The 25465-nt window shown below is 40.9% G+C and overlaps 1 protein-coding gene across 3 annotated transcripts in view; it reads right to left on the reverse strand.

Annotated features, from left to right (window-relative positions):
* The window catches only part of GALK2 (galactokinase 2), a 154758-nt gene that overhangs the window by 21297 nt on the left and 107996 nt on the right, over positions 1 to 25465 (reverse strand). For all 3 annotated transcript variants that reach the window (XM_027554052.1, XM_027554051.1, XM_027554050.1), the window contains exon 8: positions 20506 to 20716. In XM_027554052.1, coding sequence (XP_027409853.1) covers positions 20506 to 20716 — 211 coding nt within the window. The remainder of the gene's footprint in view (positions 1 to 20505; positions 20717 to 25465) is intronic.

The following is a 25465-nucleotide window of genomic DNA, read 5'->3' on the forward strand; positions in this document are numbered from 1 at the left end:
AAGCAGTAGAATGGAAAAACACTATACAGTCCTCATTGAAGCTGGACCACAGTTTCAAATTTATTTCCCCAGTAATAATATTTTTCATAAATGTGAAGTTTCTGAAATGGTCAAACCCACAAAACATAAACAGCTGTTTTCAGCCACATTAATATCCCATTCCCATGCTGCAAAGATTAAATTAAGTTAGCATTTTACATTTAAGAGGAAAAAAAGGCTTTAACTACCTGCTTTTAAAAGCAAAACCACTGATGAAATATATATATATATATGTGTGTGTGTGTTTTCAACACAAACCACATTAATCCATGGAAAACTACATTCCAAGAGGCACTTGTGAATGTTTTCAAATCCACAGCATAATGCCATCTTGTCTGTAGAGAATAACAGCACCCCCACATATTTATAGCTTCCCTCTCTCAGATTTTCAGGAGCAGAAGAGCCAGCACTGTTTTATAATACATTCCACTCCTCCGATCCTGAAACCTTTGCTTCACTCTGCTGCAGGCACTGGCACCTGCATCCTGCTTTCTGGCAATACCGTAAGCTCCTGTTAACTCCAGCGCCATTCAAATGACAAGACAGAGTCCACTGCTCCCTTCCCTCTCGTTCTATACTTTCGTACTTTGGATTCTTATCCCAGGTCTGAACAACTGCTCTACCTTCTAACTGGCCTCCCTCTTACTGCCTATTAATCTGTATTGTTGTTGCTGTTGTTCAGTCAACGAGTCCTCTCTGACTCTTCTGCAATTCCATGGGCTGTATCCTGCCAGGATCCTCTGTCCATGTGATTTTCCAGGCAAGGATACTGGAGTGGGTTGCCATTTTCTTCTCTAGGGGATCTTACTGACCCAAGGATCAAACTTCAGTCTCCTACATTGGCAGAAGGATTCCTTACCCATGAACCACCAGGGAAGCCCATCAACCTGTATACAGCTACCATAATAAACTTCCCCAATTACCATTTTGATCACGGTGTTCCCCAGTATTTCATTGTATCAAATGCTGCAGTATTGTTCCATGGTCCAATAAATGCGGGCACACACAGTCCAATGCAGTGGGACACAATGGGTCTACTGAACGTTCATGACCCTTTCCAACCTCTTACGGTGTGTCGGCACCATGCCTTGCTTGCGATACCACACTCCATCACTGCCTGTCCAAGAGTGGAGGCCCATGTCGGTATGCTACCCAGACTAGTTTTGTAATCCCCAGATCTCAAGGCCCCTCTTCCATGAAGCTGTCCCCCAACATTCCAGACACTGAATACTATGTATTCCCTTCTAATTACAATGATCACACACTACTTTAGGAGGGCAGAGATTGTGCCATCTTTATCTTTGTAGCTCAGCCTAACACCCTGTCTTGAATAGAGCAGATTCTCAATAAATATCAGCTCCCATCCCAGCAGCAGACGAAGAAGCCAGAACTGCTGGCTGGATGAGCTGCATTTTTGTTTGCCTCTCTTTCTTGAGGAAACTAGTTTCCCATTAACTTCCCAGAACTACCCTAACACTTTGTTTTTAGAAAACATTAAAGGAGCAATCTCAAGTCAGTTGAAAAGAGCTCAGGGAGTTGGGCAGGAATCTTGGTCAGAGCTGAATGAAGGACTATGGAAAACAATGGTCACACTTGCCTAGAGCTGGCCAGTGCTGGTATTTTAACCTAAAAGGGAATGAGTTCTTCTTGTCTTTGCTTTCTCCCATGAACTGAATTAAAGACAGAACAAAAACGTAAGAGACAAAGATGAAGGAGAGGCAGAGGAGAAATCAGTAGTTATCTGAGAATAAGTAGTATATTTCCATCAGAACACTTTAATCATTATTTTAGTATTTTCTTCCCACAAAATGCTAAATAAATGAGGGCAAGAACTATTCTGGCCTTACAGATTGCTAATGCATCTGTTGCTAACCAAAATAACCTCAAACTTAAAGCATCTAGCACAATGCTTGAATAGTTGCTCTCAACTGAGTACCAGTTGAATAAAAGGATAAAAATTTGCTTCTGTTCTCTTACATTACTCACTTATTTGCCAGTATGATCAAAAGTAGTAGTTTACCAAAATACAACAGTTTGAGCAAGTGAGAAGCTATGTTATGTGCCACACAAAAAATCTAATCCCAGCTAGATTATACAGGATGTTGCCCAGAGTTTGCTTCTGAACAGTGTGTTCTGGAGCAGACCAAGAAGGTGACCTGGGCAATGGATGAGGGGCGAACTCGTAGTGGGGAGCTTGTCCTAATAGCCTCATGGTGAGTACTGAAGACAATATGCCTACACTGCACCCAGACTTTCCAAAGGGTAGAATTAGGGAAGGTAAAATGTTTCAATTTCATAAACATCTAATGAGATGCCCCTATTCTCAAGGTGTTTGCAGTATAATTGGTGATAGACTGAAAAGAGGGAGCGTCCCCAATGGCTCAGTGGGTGAAAAATCCACCTGCAATGCAGGAGACTTGGGTTTGATCCTGGGTCAGGAAGGATCCCCTGGAGTAGGAAATGGCAACCCATTCCAGTATTTTTGCCTGAAAAGTCCCATGGACAGAGGAGCCCAGTGGGCTACAGTCCAAAGGGTCGCAAAGAGTCAGACATGACTGAGCATGAGCATCCTGAAAAGATGAATAAGGATGCTATTTCACAGAAGCCCATGATCGCAAATGTGTTTGTGCAGCCCTCTGGGAACCAGAGTGGGAAGTGAATGCTCACAGGCATGAGTTTGTTTGTGGTTTCTCTGTTTTTGTGTATGTGCTCCTCCATAAACAAGCAGTGTGTACACGTCAGGCTTTCCCCCCTTTATTAGATTCATTTTACCTTTATTTTTGTCCATATGACTCTTTCCTTTTTGATCTTCCTCTGTCCCCCTTACCCCTATAAGTCTAAATGACAGAAATGAAGCACATATCTTGTTATTTCTTGTCTTAATTGACTAGAATTTTATATCTGTTGTTCTTGGAACATTTCATAGTTTCCCAGTAAAAGACTAAACATACTTCTTTCCTATGGAAGTAGTCTCTGGTCTTTTTAATGTTGCACCAGTGGTCCTTGACAGAAGAAAGGCTTTGTAACATTAACGTCTAATGGACTGAGGGATGTTCATTCTTGTGGTCTCTCCCACCCCATTGCCTCCTAAAGACAATACAAGGAATCATCTTCCTCAAACTTAAAAAAAAGAAAAACCACATACAGTCTCTACCCTTAACATAGAGCGGTGCCCTGCCATGTTTTCATCTGGAATTTACAGCATGAGTGACGATCAATTGATATTTATGTGTTTAAAACTTTGAATGTCTAATTTTTCCAAAGAGGACGTACAGAAGGCCAACAGGCACATGAAAACATGCTCAACATCACTAACCCTCAGAGAAAGGCAAATCAAGACCACAATGAGATATCACCTCACAACTGTCAGAATGGTTATAAAAGAACACAAAGAACAAACGGTAGTGAGACTGTAAATTGGTGTAGCCACTGTAGAAAACAGTATGGAGACACCTCAGAACAAGTGAAAATGGAACTACCATATGATCCAGCGATTCCACATCTGTGTAAATATCCAAAAAAAAAAAAAAAAAAAGTTCAAAAAGATACATACACCCCAATACTCTTAGCAGCACTACTTCAGAGAGATACATGCATACCAGTATTCATAGTAGTAGTATTTTTAAGTGTCAAAATATGGAAGTAACCCAAGTGTCTCTCAACATATAAATGAATAAAGAAGATATAATATATGTACAAACATATATGATACGTATATATGATATATACAGCAACACAGATGGACTTGAAAGAGAAAGACAAATGCCGTATGATATCATTTATATGTAGAATCTAAAAAAAACGAACATTTACCAGGAGGGAGCAGGAGGGGCAATAGAGGGGTAGGGGAGTAAGAGGTGCAAACTGTTAGGTGTCAAACAAGCTGTTAAGGGTATACTGTAAAACACAAGGAATATAGCAGATATTTTAGAACAGCTATAAATGGAGTATAACCTTTAAAAATTGTGAAGTACTATATTACACACCTGTAACATCGTATTTTACAGCAGCCATACTTCAATTTTAAAACTGTGAATGTCTATACAGATATAATGAATAATAATTTTTGTTGTCATTACTATTGATATTTGGCAGTAATCTGCAAAAATGATTAGGTACATGCATAGTAACATACCTCTGCTGACTCACATGTAACAAATTGGGAACAAACAGATGTAAGTAGGAAGAGGTACACAGTTTCTACTTCAGAAGTTTTTGCTAGGAAACTTTCTTCCCCCTGAAGCTAGGTACTTTGAAAATAATAAAGGCATAGGAAGTGAACCTATTAATATCAAACAGCGAAGAGGTTTTCCTGGACCATGCCCTAAGATTCTAGAATGACAGTTTCCTGAAAAGAGATTGAATGCCACAAGATGGGGAAAAAAATGATAAGCCATGAGGACTAAGAAGGCTTTCACCAGACAAATTGCAGATAAAATGCCAGTGTGAGAGAAATGTGCATCTTAAAAAGATGTCATAGTATGTCTAATCCTCAAGTGAAGATAATTTGGAATCTGGTCAAAACAATATTCATCATCCCAATTGTCTGAAAGGAAATGTCAGCTTCATATTTTAAGATGAGAAAATAAGCTGGTTTCATTGGTATCAGCAAGATTTAAATGGGCTGAGACTCCCAGCTACACAGCACAGGTCAGTGTGGTTTTCATTAGTTAGAGCTGTTTCCAAATGTTCCAGTTTTCCTTGTACACGTTGAGACAGACTGCACTTGCCACCCACTCTGAAATTCATCACATCCACTTGACCTGCTTGAGCCAATGAAAGAGAATAAGAGGCAGCTGTTAAAAGTCAGTGAGCCATCAGCCACAGTCCCTTCCTCAGACCACAGTGATTATGGGCAAACACGTTGAGATGGAGCCCCTGCTGAGCCCAGGTCCCTGATTGTCTCAGATGAACAGACCATCTGCTGACTTGTGATCGAAAGGCAGAGTGGAAATGAACTTTTGTTGGGTCAAGCCCTGAGATGTCGGAACTGGTTGTTACTGAAGAAAAATCGTCTTGAACACAGCAGTACAGGAGAATAAACACTTTGACCAAAATAACCAGAATTAACTATAAGAAAAGCAACTTTGTATACAAGGAAAATATTTAATTATATGGAAACCTAAAAATATGAACGTGAAAGTAAAGGTAGCAACAAAAGGAAGGAACATAGAAATGACAAGATTGGCCTCTTAGGTAGACAAGGATTACAGAAGGTGGTTTCCTAACGCAAACCAGCAGAGAAGCACCAGGGGATACAATGAGAGGTCAGCCGTCCTCATATCTACAGAAGCCTCATTCTACTCGAAGCAGAGCATCTAATAAATTCACAACTGATCCTTTAATAATTTCATCTTGGCTATTGTAAACAGTGCTGCGATGAACACTGGGGAGCATGTATCCTTTTGGATGAAGTTTTTCTCCAGATATATGCCCAGGAGTGGGATTACAGGGTCATATGGTAGCTCAATTTTTAGTTTTTTATGTTCTCCATAGTGGTTGTACCAATTTACATTCCCACCAACAGTGTAGGAAGGTTCCCTTATCTCCACACTCTACAGCATTTGTTGTTTGTGGACTTTTTTTTTTTTATGATAGCCATTCTGACTGGTGTGAGGTGATACCTCATTGTAGTTTTGATGTGCATTTCTCTAATAATTAGCAATGTTGAATATTTTTTTCAGGTGCTTATTGGCCATCTGTATATCTTTGGAGAAATGTCTATTCAGGTCTTCTGCCCATTTTTTGAGTGGGTTGTTTGTTTTGATGCTGTTAAACATCATGTGCTATTTGTAAATTTTGGAGACTAATCCCTTATTGGTCACATCATTTCAGATATTTTTCCCAAACTATGGGTTGTGTTTTGGTTTTGTTTATTGTTCCTTTGTGGTACATTAGCTTTTGAGTTTAAGTAGGTCCCATTTATTTATTTTTGTTTTTATTTCCATTATTCTGGAAGATGGATCAAAAAAGATATTTTCAATATAGCCAAGACATGGAAGCAACTTAAAAGTCCATCGACAGAGGAATGGAAAAACACAATTCCATTGTATAATGGATATATACAATGGAATATTGTGCTCAGTCACACTGACTCTTTGTGATCTCATGGACTGTAGCTTGCCAGGCTCCTCTGTCCATGAAATTCTCCAGACAAGAATACTGGAATGGGGTGCCATTTCCTTCTCCAGGGGATTTTCCTGACCCAGTGGAGTATTACTCGGTCATTTAAAAAGAATGAAATTATGCCATTTGCAGCAACATGGATGGACGTAGAGAGTGTCAGACTGAGTGAAGTAAGTCAGAAAAGGAGAAATATCATATGGCATCCCTTATATGTGGAATCTAAAAAGAAATGATACAAATGAACTTACTTACAAAACAGAAACAGACTCACAGACTTAGAGAACAAGCTTATGGTTGCTGGGGGAAGGACGGAGAGAAGGGATAGTTAGGGAGTTTGGGATAGATATGTACATGCTGCTTTATTTTAAATGGGTAACCAACAAGGACCTACTGTACAGCATAGGAAACTGTTCAGTGTGATGTGGCAGCCTGAATGGGATTGGGTTTTACTTGAGCTGGGGCGGGGATTGGATTTTGAGGGGAGGATGGATACATGTACGTGTATGGCTGAATCCCTGCACTGTTCACAACATTGTTAATCGGCTATAGCCGATTCAAAATGAGACAATTTTCAAAATAAATCATTTCATGTCTCAGAAAGTAGAGATACATCCATGAAAAATTCAAGCGAAGGGAATACTCAGTAATAACAAGTCATGTATCTCTTACACTTAAGAAAAAAATGAATATATATGTATAGTCACTGTCCTTTTCCTTTCTTTTTCTTCCCTTCCCTTGAGGCAGCCTTGAATGGTAGGACCAGCACGGCCAGAGTCAGAGGCCGTTGGGGCTGACAAGGTGGCCAGGAACTACAGGGGCCGGGCCAAGGAGGCTGGTAGAGACCTGAGTAACCCTGGGGGAAAAGTCATGCCAAGGCCAAGAAGACAACTGGGATGAACAAGTTGACTGGTAAGGTCAGGAGGCCAGGTACATACAGGGGAAATAAGCATATTAAGAATGATGGTAGCATATTTTTTTATGCTACAAAGATCTACGCAAGGGCACCAAGCACCACAAGCACTCGCATACACTGTCCCTCAGCTGCTGGGTCGCCCTGTGGCATGGAGCAGCACCTCCAGGTCCCACTGGCTCCTCCTTCAACTTCTACTCTTGGACTAGGCATTGGACTAGGTACATGTTTGGCTTCCACCGGTATCATCAGAACTGGAGGCCTGGAGGTAGTGAGTCTGACCCTGATTCCAGCTCCTCTTCCCGAGCTCCAGGTTGCCCTCGCTCTCCCCTACATCCACTGTCACTTCCTGCCTGTCTTTCCTACTGACTTCAGGCTTCAGCACCAGATGCGAACACTGTTTAAACAGCTTACAAGTTGCATGTTGTCAAATTCCTATAACACATCTCTTTCTCTGACAGAACCCTGACTGACAGCCTCATGTCACATAACGGTTAAGACCATAGAGGGAGGCCTCTGGACTCAGAATGTGTGGGTTTGAATCCGAACTCTGTTACTTTGAGCTGCATGATCTTAGGCAAGTTACTTAATTATTCTGTCTTGTTTAACTTCTCTGTAAAGTAGCAAAATACTGGAATTTAACTTATGGGATGTTCCTAGCATCAAAACCATCTAAAGCCAGTCTTTATTCTTTATGTTCCTCTAAATTAAATCTATATGCATGCGTGCTAAGTCACTTAGGTCATGTGCAACTCTTTCTTTGTGACCCTATAGCCTGTAGCCTGCAGCCTGCCAGGCCCCTCTGTCCATGGGATTCTCCAGGCAAGAATAATGGAGTGGGTTGCCATTTCCTTCTCCTGGGGGATCTTCCCAACCCAGGGATCGAACCTGGGTCTCCTGCATTGCAGGGGGATTCTTTACCATCTGTGTCACCAGGGAAGCCCTAAATCTAAATAACTTGTGCTATATTTCACTTACAGAAAAGTCCATGTGTGAATTAAGAGACCACTGTCAAAAGCACTGGGATGCAAGATAGACTGTTGTGTTGGGTGGAAAATCTTAGTAACATTCTTTGTTTACACAATGAAAAAGGAATATTCATCAGTATTAACAGTTATGTCACTGAACACAAATCTAATTAGCACTGTAATGGCCAAACTCATTTGCTTTTCTCTTTTAAACAAATTTCAAACAAACAAAAATAATACCTACCAAAAAATTCTTTATTCCCTCAGAGCTATCTGACTTTGGGAGTTTGACTATCATACTTCAACACTGTGAACAGATGAGGGGAGTTTGAGAGAGTGAGGAGAAGGAGGTGGGAGTGCATCAGTATTTAAATGTGTGTCCAAATGTGTTTAAGGGCTTCCCTGGTGGCTGAGGCAGTAAAGAATCCATCTGCAAAGCAGGAGACCTGGGTTCGATCCCTGGGTGAGGAAGATCCCCTGGAGAAGGAAATAGCAACCCACTCGACTATTCCTGTCTTGAGAATCCCATGGACAGAGGAGCCTGGCAGGCTACAGCCCATGTATGGGGTTGCAAAGAGTCAAACACAGCTGAGCAACTAACATTTTCATTTTCCGAATGTGTTTATGGCACAGTTTACAACCTTGAAAAGAACTATTTCATGTAGGTACTCTGAACATGAAGAACATATTAACAAACACGTGCAGCAAATGTTTTAAAAGTACTCAGAATAGTGCTTGTCACATAGCTAAGTGTTCACTGTTAGTTGTTATGAATAATATTAATGCACATGAACAGATTTTCTTAAAGGCTCAAAATAACCACTCTCTAGCTAGACCTTGAGTACATTTTCTAATTGGCCTCCTACCCATTACCTCTCCATATGAACAGAAGAAAATTAGTTTAACACATTTATTCATTTATCAAGCATTTACTAGGTACCACAGGAATTCCAGCACAAGCTGGAATCAAGATTGCTGGGAGAAATATCAATAACTTCAGATATGCAGACTTATGGCAGAAAGTGAAGAAGAACTAAAGAGCCTCTTGATGAAAGTGAAAGAGGAGAGTGAAAAAGTTGGTTTAAAACTCAACATTCAGATCATGGCATCTGGTCCCATCACTTCATAGCAAATAGATGGGGAAACAATGGAAACAGTGACAGACTTTATTTGGAGGTGGGGGCGGGGGCTCCAAAATCATTGCAGATGGTGTTGCAGCCATGAAATTAAAAGATACTTGCTCCTTAGAAGAAAAGTTATGACCAACCTAGACAGCATATAAAAAGCAGAAACATTACTTTGCCAACAAAGGTCCATCTAGTCAAAGCTATGGTTTTTCCAGTAGTCATGTATGGATGTGAGAGTTGGACTATAAAGAAAGCTGAGCACTGAAGAATTGATGCTTTTGAACTGTGGTGTTGGAGAAGATTCTTGAGAGTCCCTTGGACAGCAAGGAGATCCAATCAGTCCATTCTAAAGGAAATCAGTCCTGAATATTCATTGGAAGAACTGATGGTAAAGCTGAAACTCCAATATTTTGGCCACTTGATGTGAAGAACTGATTCATTTGAAAAGCCCCTGATGCTGGGAAAGATTGAAGCCAGGAGGAGAATGGGACGACAGAGGACGAGATGGTTGGATGGCATCACTGACTCAATGGACATAAGTTTGAGTAAACTCCAAGAGTTGGTAATGGACAGGGAAGCCTGGCGTGCTGCAGTCCATGGGGTCACAGAGTCAGACACGACTGAATGACTGAGCTGAACTGAACAGGAATATAGAAATGCACAAAACAAGGACCTTTTCTCAAGGATACAAATGCTATGAAAGAACGGTGCCTCATAACTCACATTTAGCTGCTATGACTATTTTAGGATTTATTTCTGGGGAATGCCATCATGGTAACTATTGTATATGAATTTCCTGTGAGGCTAGAAGAGTAGTTTCCAGCTTGCCATCACAGCCACAGGTCACCAGAGTCTATGCGGCTGCTGTTATCAGAAGAGATTCCCCCCTCTTCCTCCTTTCCTAAAACACGCACAATATTCCTGAAGCTGAAAGCTTAATATAAAAGGATGACCTTCCTAGAGAGATGAAAATCTTCTGTTAGAAAGAGGATCAGAGTGTTTGAGAGAAGAGAAGGTTTAGTCTTACTGGTCTAACTCTCCCACATCTTCTACTCCTGAGCCTGCCCAAATCACATTAACTCAAGAAACGTGGGGAACTCAAGGGTCTGAAGGTACATAGTATGAAGAGGCGGTCAAGCTCATAGGTTCATAAGTTCTGGGCCTACTTCAGTCCAAGATGACTGTAAGTCATCAAGTATGTAAGACTACTGCAGGGGTCAACTTCTCAAAATGTACCGGCAGAATCTGTTTCATTTCAGCTCTTTTAAAACTCTCACAAAAGTGAATGAAAATTCCAGAATTCCCTGATTTTAGTGGCTCCAGGATGGCCTCAGGTGCCAAAAACAAGGCCCCCATTATTATTAGCCTTGTAGGATAAGAGTGATTCTGAGCCCTGACCTACCCCTCAGTGACTAGACTCTGACCGGTACACAGCACACATCACAGTCGAGTATGTGATTCCTACACACTGGCACTGAGCTGTCCCTACAGAAGTTGAGAGTTTTGAGATGCAACAGCTTTAAAATCATACTTAATAGATTATGTCTGCACTGCATTGTCAGTTCCCTAAGTATATGAAGAGGCAAGGTGAACTGATGGATAGGGGTATATGATGCACACATGCGAAAGAGGAAGAGGAAAACCGAGGAATGAAACATCAACCCAACTGATCTGGGTTAACAGTTCAGCCCATTTCTTCCTAAAAATTGAAGAAGCTTTACTCCTAGCATGATCCTGCCCTCTGTGGCCAGATAGCTAGAAGTCAACAGGAGCTGAGAAGCAAACCAAAGGGACTAGGAAGAGAGGAAAGGAAAAAGGGAAAGCAAATTTTCTCCACACTTGTATTCCAGAACAACTAAAGCATATTTTTTGTGCACAACAAAAAATAGTTACTTGATTTATTCTTTTATATTGTTTCAGAGGGATCTATTATCTTATTAAAATTAAAACAAAAGACAAAACTAAAGGACTCATTTTTATTTGGCCTTATTATAAGTTCATCATACAAATTTTAAAGATTTCTGCTCAACCAATATCTGTAAATTCTAGAAAGACCCTTTGGAGTTTCTTCTACTACTACTAAGTCACTTCAGTCGTGTCAGACTCTGTGCGACTCCATAGACGGCAGCCCACCAGGCTCCCCCATCCCTGGGATTCTCCAGGCAAGAACACTGGAGTGGGTTGCCATTTCCTTCTCCAATGCATGAAAGTGAAAAGTGAAAGTGAAGTCGCTTAGTCGTGTCTGACCCTCAGTGACCCCATGGACTGCAGCCTTCCAGGCTCCTCCGTCCATGGGATTTTCCAGGCAAGAGTACTGGAGTGGGGTGCCATTGCCTTCTCCAAGTTTCTTCTAGGCTCTTTATAAAAAATTTTTTCTTCAAAATTCTTATAAGAACAATTTAATGTGTTAAAATCATAGAATGTAGTACCTGATATCTTATGAGCTATTTTTAAATCGATTTCCTTTATATTGAGAACACAATTGGAAACTGAAATTACTGACTCCTTTTATACTGTGAAGTACCTTTATATTTCTCCATTAGATTAAAAACTACTCTTCTTTGATGTAGATAAGATAATCCATGAGGACTACCTTTTTATCAAACAAGAAGATTCCACAGCACTTCTCATGGCTTTTCTGTAACACAAAAGCTCATGCACCAAGTTTCTGACCAAGTTGAGTTTGCTCCTTAAATTAAGCAAGCCACTGGATGCCACATGGCTTTACATTTTCTAAAGCAAGAGCACCAGAATGGGAAATAGCTAAAAGGAAACTCTATAACCACCAAGTAACCAACTTCCATCACTTCTCTTTAGTTGCAAGAGAAAATCATAGGAAAGAAAAATCAAAACTTGATATTACCTCCCTTATTGGTATAGGATTGCTAAAGCCAGTTTATTAATACACTAATATTAAAAAGTAAAGGCAGGAAGAGTATTGGATTAACTCAAAAGACTAGGACTTGGGATCTGGCTCCCGCATTTGCCAGCTCTCTAGTTTGTAACTACATGTAATTCTATGACCTTAGTTTCCTCATCTGTGAAATGAGGATAACCATGTGCCCTGGGGTTATTGTGAGATTCAAATCAAATGATACAGTTAAGAGTACTGTATAAACAATAAAGTTTTTGTTTGTTTGTTTTCTTACTGCAGATATCTTCCTAAACAGCATTCTATGCCAGTGCCTTATACTTGCTCAAAAGTCATGACTATTGCTTATGACTTCACAAGGATCAAGGAACCAAACATATTAGTCAGTGACTGAACAGCACTTTGTCAACACATAGTCACAGGCAAAGTTGGTCATCAAAGCAAGGAGATTAGTGTCCACCCAGCAGAGTGCTTCTAAGCACAGGGCCACCCAACCTGGAACACAGGCTGAAGTGAAGTGAAGTGAAAGTCCCTCAGTCGTGTCCGACACTGCGATCCCATGGACTATACATTCCATGCAATTCTCCAGGCCAAAATACTGGAGTGGGTAGCCTTTCCCTTATCCAGGGGATCTTCCCAACATAGGCTGAGCATTCCCAAAAGGAATGATCCCAATACATCCCTCCTTTGTCAAACTAGTGCCCAAAGCAGCTAACACATTTTCTACCTCAGTTTCTATTTAGTCCTTCATGGACTCCCCTGTTTATCCTCCAGTGTGTCCTTGACTTAACTCCCGTGCTAGATACACATGTGCCTCTCTCCTGACTCTCTCCACAGCTTCACCTTTTTCTCTGGGGTCACACCTGAGAAAACACCCTTCCCAAATCAGCCTGGACCCTGAGCTTCTAGAAACCCAGACCTTATGCCACAGTTTTACATAACTCCTATCTGTGGGTGGGTGTGCATGCTCAGTCGCGTCTGACTCTTTGTGACCTTATGGACTGTAGTCTGTCAGGCTCCTCTGTCCATGGGATTCTCCAGGCAAGAATAGTCGAGTGGGTAGCCATTTCTTCCTCTAGGGGATCTTACCAACCCAGGGATTGAACCCACATCTCCTGCATTCCTGCCTTGGCAGGCGGATTCTTTATCACTGGGCCACCTGAAAAATAATTCTTAATTTTTTTCCTAAAGAATAACCCTTAAATTTTTCCTGACCAGTTCCTGGTGATGGATTATAGCCATTTAAACAATGCCTAAAGGATTTGAGAATTTTTCTTTGTGTGTGTGTGTTTAATTTTAATGGTCTCTGAGCATTTCTAAATCTAATTATTATGGAGAAGGAAATGGCAACCCACTCCAGTGTTCTTGCTTGGAGAATCCCAGGGATGGGGGAGCCTGTTGGGCTGCCGTCTCTGGGGTTGCACAGAGTCGGACACGACTGAAGCAACTTAGCAGCAGCAGTGACTATATAACATCCAGCTGAAGACTAGCCAGGGGGGTACTCTTTCTGCCCTCTTCTGATGCCTATGTCAGAAGCTTTCTCTGTCTCCTTTATAGTTTAATAAAACTTTATTACACACACACAAAATAAATAAATAAATAAATCTAATTATTAGAAATCTGGGAAAAGAACATGGCCTTTTGGAACTCTGGTTTAGCAGAGGCTGCAAGCCACAGTTTGACTGTAAACATCTCCTTGTACTCTCACCTCAAGGTCAACATCTCCCAACTCACACTCATATCCAGGTTATCCAGGTAAAAGAACAAGGAATTCTGGCAGAAATAGAACAGAGGATCATGGATTTCCATGACAGGAAAATCTGTCCAAGTCAAAACTAAGTATGTTGAAGTGTAGACACCTGGAATAATAGGGTGGTGGCACCCTCCTGAGTCCCCTGCTGAGGACACATGTCATCTATGCCTCCACTCATGCATTCCAAAGACAGTGCCACATTCAATAAGAACCACATTTTCTAAAGGGGTAATAGAAGCATTTACCTAAGGAATTAGACCAATCAAACACAGACTCAGAAGGAACAAGACAATGATATAAACAGATTTTTTATTTCTAATGTTAAAGCTGCATACCAAGAGAATTCAGGAGGAAATTTGGCTGAGGCTAGATGGCTGGATTCAGAGAATAAATCAAGTGAAATTAATCTAGGAGACTCTAGAATCCCACAGGCTGATTTATGTTCATGGTTGTTTTCTTGTTTGTTTTGTTTTTTTTTAACTTATTGCAAAAGGGGGAATCCTTGGAGGATGATAGAGTTATTCACTCAGTTGTGTCCGACTCTTCGCGACCCATGGATTGTACATAGCCTGCCAGGCTTTCCCAGTCCGTGGGATTTTCCAGGCTAGAACACTGGAGTGGGTTGGAGTGGGTTGCCATTTCCTTCTCGAATTGAGGATGATAGAATTACAAAATAGATTCATTCGTTCAACATAGGTTTTGTTGGCACTCAATAAACCTAATAAATTATAGAAAATCATACATGTGGGCCAGTAGGAAAGTTATTTTAGATAAAGAGATAAGATTAAGTATTCATAACTTTTAGGAAAACAATGAAATCATTATTTTTTAAGGGGCTAAAACTTAAATATACACATAAATAGTCATGCATATCCTATGATTAGAAAATTATCCTTTGTGTTTTCCAGATTTTTCTGAGAAATTAACTTATTTTAAAAAGAAATTCTTACTCAAAAGAGGGGTAGGAGGTGAGGGATACAGGCAGATGCAGAGAAAAAGGAACAGGGATACAGACAAAGAACAGGCTTCACACTGAGATGGATATAGATAAGAATTTATTGAGCTTTTACAATAGGTAGGAACCATATTTCAGAAAAGAGGAATGGGCAGTGATGGTCAGGATTAAAGGGAAGACAAAGAGGCTATTAGTGAGTGGGATGGTTCAGCCAGAACAACATTGTCCAAATGGGGATATATGGGCTCAAACAGGAGACAGGACAGAACAGAGTTAAGGCCAAATTGAGAAGAAACTTAACATCCACATTAAAGAGTTTAGGCGGTAGGTAAGAGCGGACCTCTAAAGATTTCTGAACTAAGAAACGACACCATGAAAAGGCTGCTTTATGAAGATCATCTGACAGTGAATATTCTCAATGTCTATTAAGGTCTCTTTGCCTCTTAACCAAAAACCCCAAAATCTAATTATATAGTTTGGGTCTTTACTTGCTCTATATCTTTATTTAGATGCCTTGCCACATCACCAGAAATTCATCATCCTGCCTCCAAAATCATTTCCCATCTATAATTCCCTAACTTCCCAGCATCCGTACCTCAGCCTTCCTTATCTCCTATTTCTTTTCTTCTTCCCTTTCTTCCCTCCCTCCTTCCCTTCCTTTCTAGACAAAGGTAATCATCAATTCCAGCTGAACTGCCCTTTATAGTTTTACAAATCTAGTCACTGAGATATCCACCAACAATCCCCCATTTCAGGCTTTTCTGTGATGGAGTAGAGAACAGGCATCCCTTTAGCCAATATTTTTGGCATCCAACTCATACTGCACACAACACCTCTTGACACATTTTTCAAATACCCCATGTCTCATGCCTTGGAGAAGGAAATGGCAACCCATTCTCTGTGCCTGGAGAATCCCAGGGACAGAGGAGCCAGGTGGGCTGCCGTCTATGGGTCACAGAGTCGGACACGACTGACGCGACTTACCAGCAGCAGCAGCATGTCTGTCTTCCAGACTCTTCTGCCTGAAATGGCCTGTCACCACTCTCCTCCTGGGAAGGCCATAACTTTCTTTTCAAATCTAGCTCAAATTCAAGCCACATTCTCTAGGCATTTAGTCACTCTCTCTTCCACACTCAGGACTCATAAGAAATACCTTTATTACCATGGGTATTATCTACTGTGACTGTTGTGAAGCACCCTCACCAGTCAGACACTAAGTCACTATAAAGTAGAGACCACATCCTACTTATCTCTGTATCCCAGCATCCAGCATAATACCCAGCCCAGTGAAGTTAACACATATATTTGCTAAATATAAGAAATTGGATGATGTCTTAAGTCAAAGAATAAAGACTATTCCCCTGGAAGCGCTCCCTATCCAATGACCTACCCAATGTCTTTATTCAATAAACATTTTATGAATTTCCCCATTATCCATAAAACACTTGCACACAGTATTTTACAAAGTGTGATGATGGCCTATCTACAAAATCAACCTGATATATATCCCTCACCATTATTTTCAGAAAACATTCAATTGTCTGTAGTACTCTGGATTCCTCTCTTACTCCTCTCTGCCTGGAAGTTTTTCTGCCTGTCTACCTAGGAAATTTCTATTTATTCTCTAACTTTTGTCTGGTTGCTGTCTCCTTCGTAAAGCCAGCTCTGACTTCTTTCTTTTCTGGTCTCCCTAGACCCAAGAACACCTCCCTCACTGCACTCATTACTTCCTGCTGGATCAGTTTTTTCTTTGTTTCCACTACTATTTTGTAAACTCCTTAAGTATCAAACCCTGTTGTGTTTATTTCTGTGTTCCCAATGCTCAGCCTCAGGGCCTAGAGTAGGGGAAGCAGGAGAGGGAAGAGAAATAGCAGAAGTAGCTGATGTTTATGAGTACCTCCATTACCAAGCATTGTTCCTAGCACATTACACCAATTACTTCTTTAAGTACCTCTTTCTCTTATGCCTATTTCGTGGAAAAACCAAGATAACAGAAAGATTAAAAACTTTCAAATCAGGTCCCAAATCTAGTAAATAAAGACGTCTGGAAAAAAAAAATAAAACAGAAGTCTGAGATCTTAATCCAGGCCTTATGGCTATGCTTTGGTCTACTGCCTTTCTGGAGTGGTGTCAGCAAACTTTATCTGCCAAGAGCCAGATAGTAAATATTTTAGATTTTGTGGGCCATTTAGACTCTGTCACAACTACTTAAATCTGTCATTGCAGTGCAAAAGCAGCCATAGCCCATATAGATGGCTGTATTCCAGGAAGATTTATTTAAAAAAAAAAAAAAAAACAGGCGGCAACTCTGATGAAGTTTATAGGCCAGTTTGTTCATCTAGAAATTCAACAAATATTCATCAAATTAAATTGGATCTAACAGTGTTGGGAACCAAAACCTTTTCCCTGCCCTCAAAAGATTTCCTTATCTTATCCTACAGCTGCCAGCAATTGTAGCAATTGCCTGCCTTTAGCAGGCAAATCCACTGTAGGCACTCAAAATCCAGCTGTAAACCTGAAGTGAATGGGGTGGGAATGGGGCTCTGATCTTTCCACTAAGTTCTCATCCCCAACTTTGCCTCACGAAGAGACTACTGGCTTAGCTAGATGTCCCAGCTCCCACCATTGATGTCTCACAAATAGACAACCTTTACTTCTGAGAAGCCACTCCAAGGCTCTAGCTCCTACATTTGCCTGGTTTCCATCTCAAGTTTTTTATGTTAATAGTATAAAAACAGTAGACAAGCAGAAAAAGCCTCCATGCTTAAGTGAGCCACATGTGTCAACCTAAGCAGTGAAGACTTCCTGGTGTTTCAGAATGTGGTTCCACAGCAGTCATGAGCACTGCTCTAACCTAGATCCTTTCATATAAGAAGTACAATAATCAGAAAAATGAGTATGAAAAAAGAAAGGATAAGAAAAAAGAGATGCTTATTGAATTGTGGATTTCTTTTTTTTTTTTTCACTTCAAATGGTACAAAAGAGCCATTTCAATTGATATACATACTACTGTATATAAAAGATAGCTAATAGAAACCTACTGTATAGCATAGGGTACTCTCAGTGCTCTGTAATGTACTATATGGGAATGGAGTCTAGAAGAGAGTGGATATATGTATACGCCTGGTTGATTCATTTTGCTGTACAGCAGAAATTAACAACATTGTAAGTCAACTATATAGTCCAGTTAAAAATTATTTTAAAAAAAGGAACCATTTGATTTGCTGAACCAGTATTGCTTTAGATTTCACAATATTTTAACATCTTATTGGAACTGAACAGAACCCTACAGTACCCTCCTCCCCTTGCCCCTTAGTACAAAAACAAGTGGTGAATGATTAGGGCAATAGAATCACAGACTCAGTGTCTGATGCACTTTCCTGAGTTGTTCTACAGATACTATCTATAACTTCCACTAGAAGAAAAAGCTAACTGCATGATGACCAAATTGTAGCCATGGCATAAACTGCTTCAACTTGAGCAGTACTGAATCTATGGCTAGCACAATTCCAAGAACTCGCCTCAAGAGAATGGGATTACCATTATTGCTCATAATAATCTATATCTTTGTGAGCATCTCTCTTAGCCTATATATGTTGCCGCAGCAGCAACATATATGTTAGTGAACAATTAAAATTGTCAGCAAAGAGATACTACAGACCCATGGTGACATTGTCTACTCTGTAGAATAAGGGATCCTGCATCAGCATGAAAAAGTTACAGAAGAAAGACCTTCACCCCTAATTTCTTAGAAATGGAATGATGTTCTGACAAGCAGGGATTTGCAAGCAGCTCTTTACAGAAGACTGCCCTTGGCAGGAATCCCCTGCTCTTGTCACCTTAGGAAAGCTATATTATAACTAATTTTTAAACCAAGCACCCCATGCTCTACTCATCTCCAACCCAAGGACATCTTGCAAATCTTTTAATCACACAAAATCCTGCCTAATTTGTCAATTCTTTGTCAATCAAAGAAGTAGAAATAAAGACTAATTAACAGATGACCAGATTTCTTCCCTAGTTTCCCGTTCAGTAACCTCCTGAACAAATTGTGTGAACAAGATTACATCTAGAGAGAGATCACAAGGTGTCAACAAGCCTGCACACAGTGGGGAATGGCGATGACTCTGACCCCCTATCTCAGTGATTAACTGGGATTGCTTTTGTTTCCCTTTAAAAGCTTTCATGGCTGAAGAGAATCTTCGGAGGTGGCTTTCGGGGGATGCTGAGTCCACCATCTCCCAGGATTGCCAGCATTCTAATTAAAGCCACCTTTCTACCGACATTTGTGAGTACGTAATTGATTTTGTAAGTGGCAAGCTGCAGGACCAGATTCACTAGATCTGTTCAGTTCAGTCATGTATGACTCTGTGGCCCCATGGACTGTAGCACGTCAGGCCTCCCTGTCTATCACCAGCTCCCAGAGCTTACTCAAACTCATGTACATCGAGTCAGTGATGCCATCCAACCATCTCATCCTCTGTCGTCCCCTTCTCCTCCCACCTTCAATCTTTCCCAGCATCACGGTCTTTTCAAATGAGTCAGTACTTCACATCTAGTGGCCAAAGTATTGGAACTTCAGCTTCAGCATCAGTCCTTCCAATGAATATTCAGGACTGATTTCTTTTAGGATGGACTGGTTGGATCTCCTTGCAGTCCAAGGGACTCTCAAGAGTCTTCTCCAACACCACAGTTCAAAAGCATCAATTCTTCAGCGCTCAGCTTTCTTTGTAGTCCAATTCTCACATTCATACATGACTACTGGGAAAACCATAGCTTTGACTAGATGGACCTTTGTTGGCAAAGTAATGTCTCTGCTTTTTAATATGCTGTCTAGGTTGGTCATAGCTTTCCTTCCAAGGAGCAGGCAACTTTTAATTTGATGGCAGCAGTCACCATCTGCAGTGATTTTGGAGCCCCAAAAATAAAGTCTCTGTTTCCATTGTTTCCCCATATATTTGCCATGAAGTGATGGGACCGGATGCCACAATCTTAGTTTTCTGAATGTTGAGTTTTAAGCCAACTTTTTCACTCTTCTCTTTCACTTTCATCAAGAGGCTCTTTAGTTCTTCTTTGCTTTCTACTGGATAACACTATGAATTACATGTCCTGATACCCATTATCTTCAAAACAGGCAATCACAAAACTAGAAACAGGGTATACTAACTGCATGACAAGGGTTATATATGTTTCTAATGGTTATTCAAATCCTGATTTAATTCTAGTGAGAAATAATTTGTTGTTGAAATTCACTGAAAAAGATAACATAACTTTTTCTGCCACAAGATGCCACAAGATGCTTCCTACAAAAATTTTAAAATACCAAAACAAACTATAAATGTACATTTAATATATTATTAGACCATCACTTTGGTTTCTGATCCCTAAACTGAGTTGGGCTCACATTTGAAAAAAACGCATGATGTTTCCAATGAATTTCCCTGACCATTGTAATTCTGTGGTTGGCATAGGCCAAAGCAGGAGAATTACAATGGTGAATTGGGAACTTCTTGAGGGCAAGAGTGTGTGTTATTCACCTTTGCCTCACAAGAAAATCCAGCATATAACAGATCAGTAAGAATGAATTTTGAATTTAATGAAGCCAAGAATCTAGATAATTAAGTTTACCGAAATACATACATTCTCCAAATTCCCTCAAGCATGCTTCAAAATCACTAAAAACCCATGGGGCACGGAAACTTTCCACCTGGGGGTGGGGGGACAACACATGCCCTGTTTTCTCCAGCAGACTCACCATCTTGAGTGTTTGGACTGAGAATTTGGGTCTTGAGTTCCTGCAGGCTAATTCCCAGACATTTGCAGATCTCCTCAGGGCTGTAGGGTTCAGGGTGAAGGGCATCCTCTGTGATCAAAAGCATTTCTTCCAGACTGATCCCCAGTTTGGCCTGTACCTCCTCCAGCCGCAGCACTTCTTTCCACGGCAAGCTTTTGTGCTTAGCCAGGAGCTGCAAATTCAAACCAAGATATATGGTCAGTTTTCATCCCAGAAATTGATATACACTATTTTAATGAGTGAAATTCAACTTTCAGCTTTTTTTTTTCCATTCAACCTATTCACAATTCCACTGCTTGAAAATGAACTCTGAATTCAGATGTTTGAAATTAAACATGCTTGTGTGACACTCACAAGCTAGTTAAGTATTTTTCCTAAAAAAAATAATAATAATAATAATCCCCCACTGATTTTTTTTGCCTGTCACCACCTTCCCTCAGGGCTATTTCTTTGAATAATTTTGTCGGTTGGTCCCTATTTAGTTCATCCCCCAAACACCGCTCTCTATAAAGTCTACAGAAAACTATTCAAATCTCACACATGACCTGAGTCCTGAGGTAGACACTGAATGCCTGATTTCATTAGAGCACTTCCTGTTTACCACATGCCTCTTTGAAATGGCTAACGAATTTAAGTATCTGGCATTTGGAGTCAAGCCCCAGATTTTAAATGAAAACCTCATTGGTGACCTTATGAAAAACCATTTCATTAGGTCGTTGGTGGTAGTACAGCTGTATGTTTCTCCAGCCTCAAGAAAAGGGTCTGGCTTCCAGTTACATCCTGGGTCACCCCCTCAATCTGCTGGGGAGAGTGAGTATAATCCAAACCTTTGTAACCAGGTCCACTCACAGGAAACACACTCCAGAATGTGTGTCCCTCATCCTCCTCAAACCACTGACTGAGACCTTCAGAGCAGGTGACAGTCAAAATAATGACGGTATCTCTCACCCTGGAGGTCTATAAAATTCATTCCCAGGGTGTGAGGACCACAGGTGCAGACAATGCAAACAGCAAAAAGGAGCAAGCAAGAGAAGGGAAATGTGCATCTGATTTACTCTTCTATTATGATGATGATTTGATTTTCTTTCTTTTTGACAGGAAGCAGATTTACCAAAAGACCATTATACTTTGGTTAGGGCCACTCACTTCTGAAGAATTTTAATAACAGTAGTTCTTATATTCATTAATCCTCTTTTTAAAACTCTGGCTCATACATTTGAAAGGATTTAATGATTTTAAAGCAGAACTGGAGAAGGGGACAATAGAATCACGTTTCTATTCAATTATTTCACAGAACATGGTGCCATTTTTAAAAGCAAAAACACAAACTAAGACCTTTCTTCTGACCTTGTTTGCTTAGCACATTTAATGTTAAGGCAATGGCACCCCACTCCAGTACTCTTGCCTGGAGAATCCCATGGACGGAGGAGCCTAGTAGGCTGCAGTTCATGGGGTCGCAAAGAGTCAGACACGACTGAGCAACTTCACTTTCACTTCTCACTTTCATGCATTGGAGAAGGAAATGGCAACCCACTCCAGTGTTCTTGCCTGGAGAATCCCAGGGACAGGGGAGCCTGGTGGGCTGCCGTCTATGGGGTCGCACAAAGTCGGACACGACTGAAGCGACTTAGCAGCAGCAGCAGCAGTACTGAATTGACTGACACCTCCACAGACAGATTCATTCATTCATTAAACCCATTTATTCATGGTCCCAATTGGGGTATTTTTGGAATACCAAAACTCCCAAAAATGTGTCCCAAAAATAATTTCAGAAAACTTATAGACATACATAAAACAAAAGAAAAACATACAACATACCACATATTTATTTTATACAGAAATAGAGCTAAAGTGGATGATCTAGAATTATGCTTTCTCAAAACACAGATTCAAATCCAACTGAGATAAGCAATGGAGTTAAGAAGTTCATACTTGTATAATGCCATATGATTTAAATGTGATTTTTCCTTCTTTTCACCTTTGACAACTCTGAGAAAGGTATTATTACCTTATTTAAGAGATGAGAGTGACTTACCCAAAGTCATCTAGCTAGTAAAGATAGAGTTGGAAATTTATCCCACATCCTGCACCTCTTTCTTGCTTCCCCAAGGTCACATTCCTAATGGGCTATGTTTGATATCTATGTCTCACTACTCATATGAGTTCAAATCACCACTCAAGTCTTAGAAATGGTTTCTAAACACAAACTAAGATTTGTGTTAGAAGTGAACATTGCAATGATTAAAGACACTTTGATAGGTTCCTTCTAAAATAAGAAGGAAATGTGGGGGGAAAAAAATCAAAGAACGAACCCTAAGAGATGAGTGTGGGCTCTTCCTAAGAACCCTTCAGTACACACCATCTCCAAGTTCCCAATCCTGGCATCACTTCAACAAAGCACATTGCTTCAGGCACTTGGTCCCAGGAAACTGTCCCAGGACTGTGTGGGGAGAAAGTCTGCAAAGTTGTTTTCAAAGGCTGCCTCTCTGTGTGCCTTTGTTCCACAGGCAGAGACACTAGCAGTTACTCCAGCAATATCCCAGTTTGCTGTTGGGCCCACTTAGCTCTCAGCTGGAGGGTCCACAGAGCCAGTTCAGTGTGTATTTCAATTAGCTCTACCACATGCCCTCAGTGACAGATGCACAGCCATGAGGCCCTGAATAGTCCACTACATTGTAGGACTCAAATAGGAAAGCCGCCTAAACCCTTTGAAATTTGGCTCAGGAAATGTAAAGATGACTTGCAGATGAGGGAAGTGGATGGGTAAGATCTGTTGCCCAAACACAGAACTTCGTGAAGGAATTTGCCACTCACAGCCCGGGTGCCTAGCCCTGCTTCAAAGCAGGGCTAGGGGTCATTTTGTGACAAGTTCCTCACTCAGGAGCAGGCTGGGGATATCAGAGAAAGCAGTTCTAAGCCAGCATCTAACATTTTCTTTTCACTACTTCAGATTCCATTCCTGGGAGGTTCCTGAGCCTGGCTGATGCTCTGTGGAGAAGAAAGCAGTCTATGAATATTTTGTCCACAGTCATGCAAAGAAGTAGATAAATAGTGCTGAGACCCTGTCTTAGGCTGATTTCTCTCGGAAGCAGGCCCTGAGACAAGAATTTGTGGGGAGAGAGTGATACAGAGAAGTTTTGGCAGAGGAGTGGAAAATGAGACAGGAAGAGAAGCCAATACAAAGTGCAATGATATGGGAGTTTGTGAGGCTGGGCCCACTGGGCCCTCTGGGACCTGTAGGTATACACCTCAGATGTGTCCAACTCAGATAAGAAAGATCAGGTATTTATCCCCTAACTCTCATCTACCATTGATTGAGGGCTGATTCCAAGAGTTTTAGCTCCCCAGACTTACAGGTTGTCCCACATGCAAAATCAGCACTCTCCTCCAACTGGAAAACATCCTCAGTCCGGGAGGCTCCCTGGGACTTCCAGTAAGAGGGTGTGGTAGGAAAGTGCTAACGTATGGACCCTAACTCAGGAGCCTATCTGTCAGAACCCACCTCTCTCTGACTTTCTCATTGCATTTTGCAGTATTAACAAATCAAAGGGGAAAGTACCAAGTCTTTCTCCTCACCAGGTCAGCAAAGGATGAAATTTCAAATCCCGTCTCTGACAAGTTATTTTCCACACAACAAAAGCAGCTGTGTTGTTGGTGGTTTGGGTTCTATAAATCACAAATGCTTATTTTTAAATCTGAAGAAACACATAACAATTTGAGGATTTAAAAAAAATGACGAAGTAAATCATCTGTAATCATCCCAATAAAATAACCATCAATTTCCCATCTTACATCCTATGATACATTTTTATGCATACTTCATGCATACTTATACACATATAGTTTGATATAAATGGGACTATGCTGCTGCTGCTGCTAAGTCACTTCAGTCGTGTCCGACTCTGTGCGACCCCACAGATGGCAGCCCACCAGGCTCCCCCATCCCTGGGATTCTCCAGGCAAGAACACTGGAGTGGGGTGCCATCGCCTTCTCCAAAATGGGACTAGACGTAACTTTCTATTGTGGATACTTCTTTTTGCTATCTTCCCCTCACCCTCTTCCAGCTACATGGAACCATCCCCAGTGACTTCTGTGCCCATGTTGAGTTCATAACCATCATGAACACATTCACAATGTTGACCTTCCTCAGTGTTAGCCATTCCCACTCTCCGTGTTCTCCATATTAGTTTGCAGGCCACAGAATAAGTCTGAAGAAATCTGCAAAACTGTGCAGAATGACTCTGCTATAATCCTCACTGTACCCTCAGCACAGTCTATCTTTTTTCTAAGGCATCCTCAAGCCTGGTGCTCTGGAGCTCATGCATGCCTAACCCTTAAGGGGCACAATGCAAAAAGAAGGCTGGACTCCTGCACTTACTTAGAACAAAATCACAACCCACTTTGACTGGAAATTCCCTATTTGTAAAATGGGATACATAATGCTACCTCATACGCTACAATAAAGATTAAATAATGTCTCTCTGGTTATACCTTCCCCACAAGACACCTTTTCCTGGGCCTTCAAACATATACAGATGTTTCCACTCATCAAATTCTTATAACTAAAGCTACTGCCCTTCATTTCTCCTTCTCTTTTACTGTCTGACAACTAAAACCAGTGACCCAAGTCACCACTTCTGAGCCCTCCATGGCCACTCTCACTGTTGAAGATGGTTTCCCAGAGGTCCTTCTTATCTCCAAAAGAACTTCCAAAGCCACAGGATTTCTCAGTCCTCTTATTCCTTAAATAAATTGGTCGCTTCTGGGATTCTTCACTACCTACCTTCTTCACATTCCCTGTAGCACTGAATTTTCCCAGCTTCCCTCTCACCTCTCTGGTCCTTACATGTCCATCCATGACTCAGTTTTCTCCTTTTGTTATTACTAAAGATATCTCCCAAGTTTAACCTCCCCCAGCCT

Source organism: Bos indicus x Bos taurus, chromosome 10, assembly GCF_003369695.1.
Source record: "Bos indicus x Bos taurus breed Angus x Brahman F1 hybrid chromosome 10, Bos_hybrid_MaternalHap_v2.0, whole genome shotgun sequence".
Taxonomy (NCBI): Eukaryota; Metazoa; Chordata; class Mammalia; order Artiodactyla; family Bovidae; genus Bos; species Bos indicus x Bos taurus.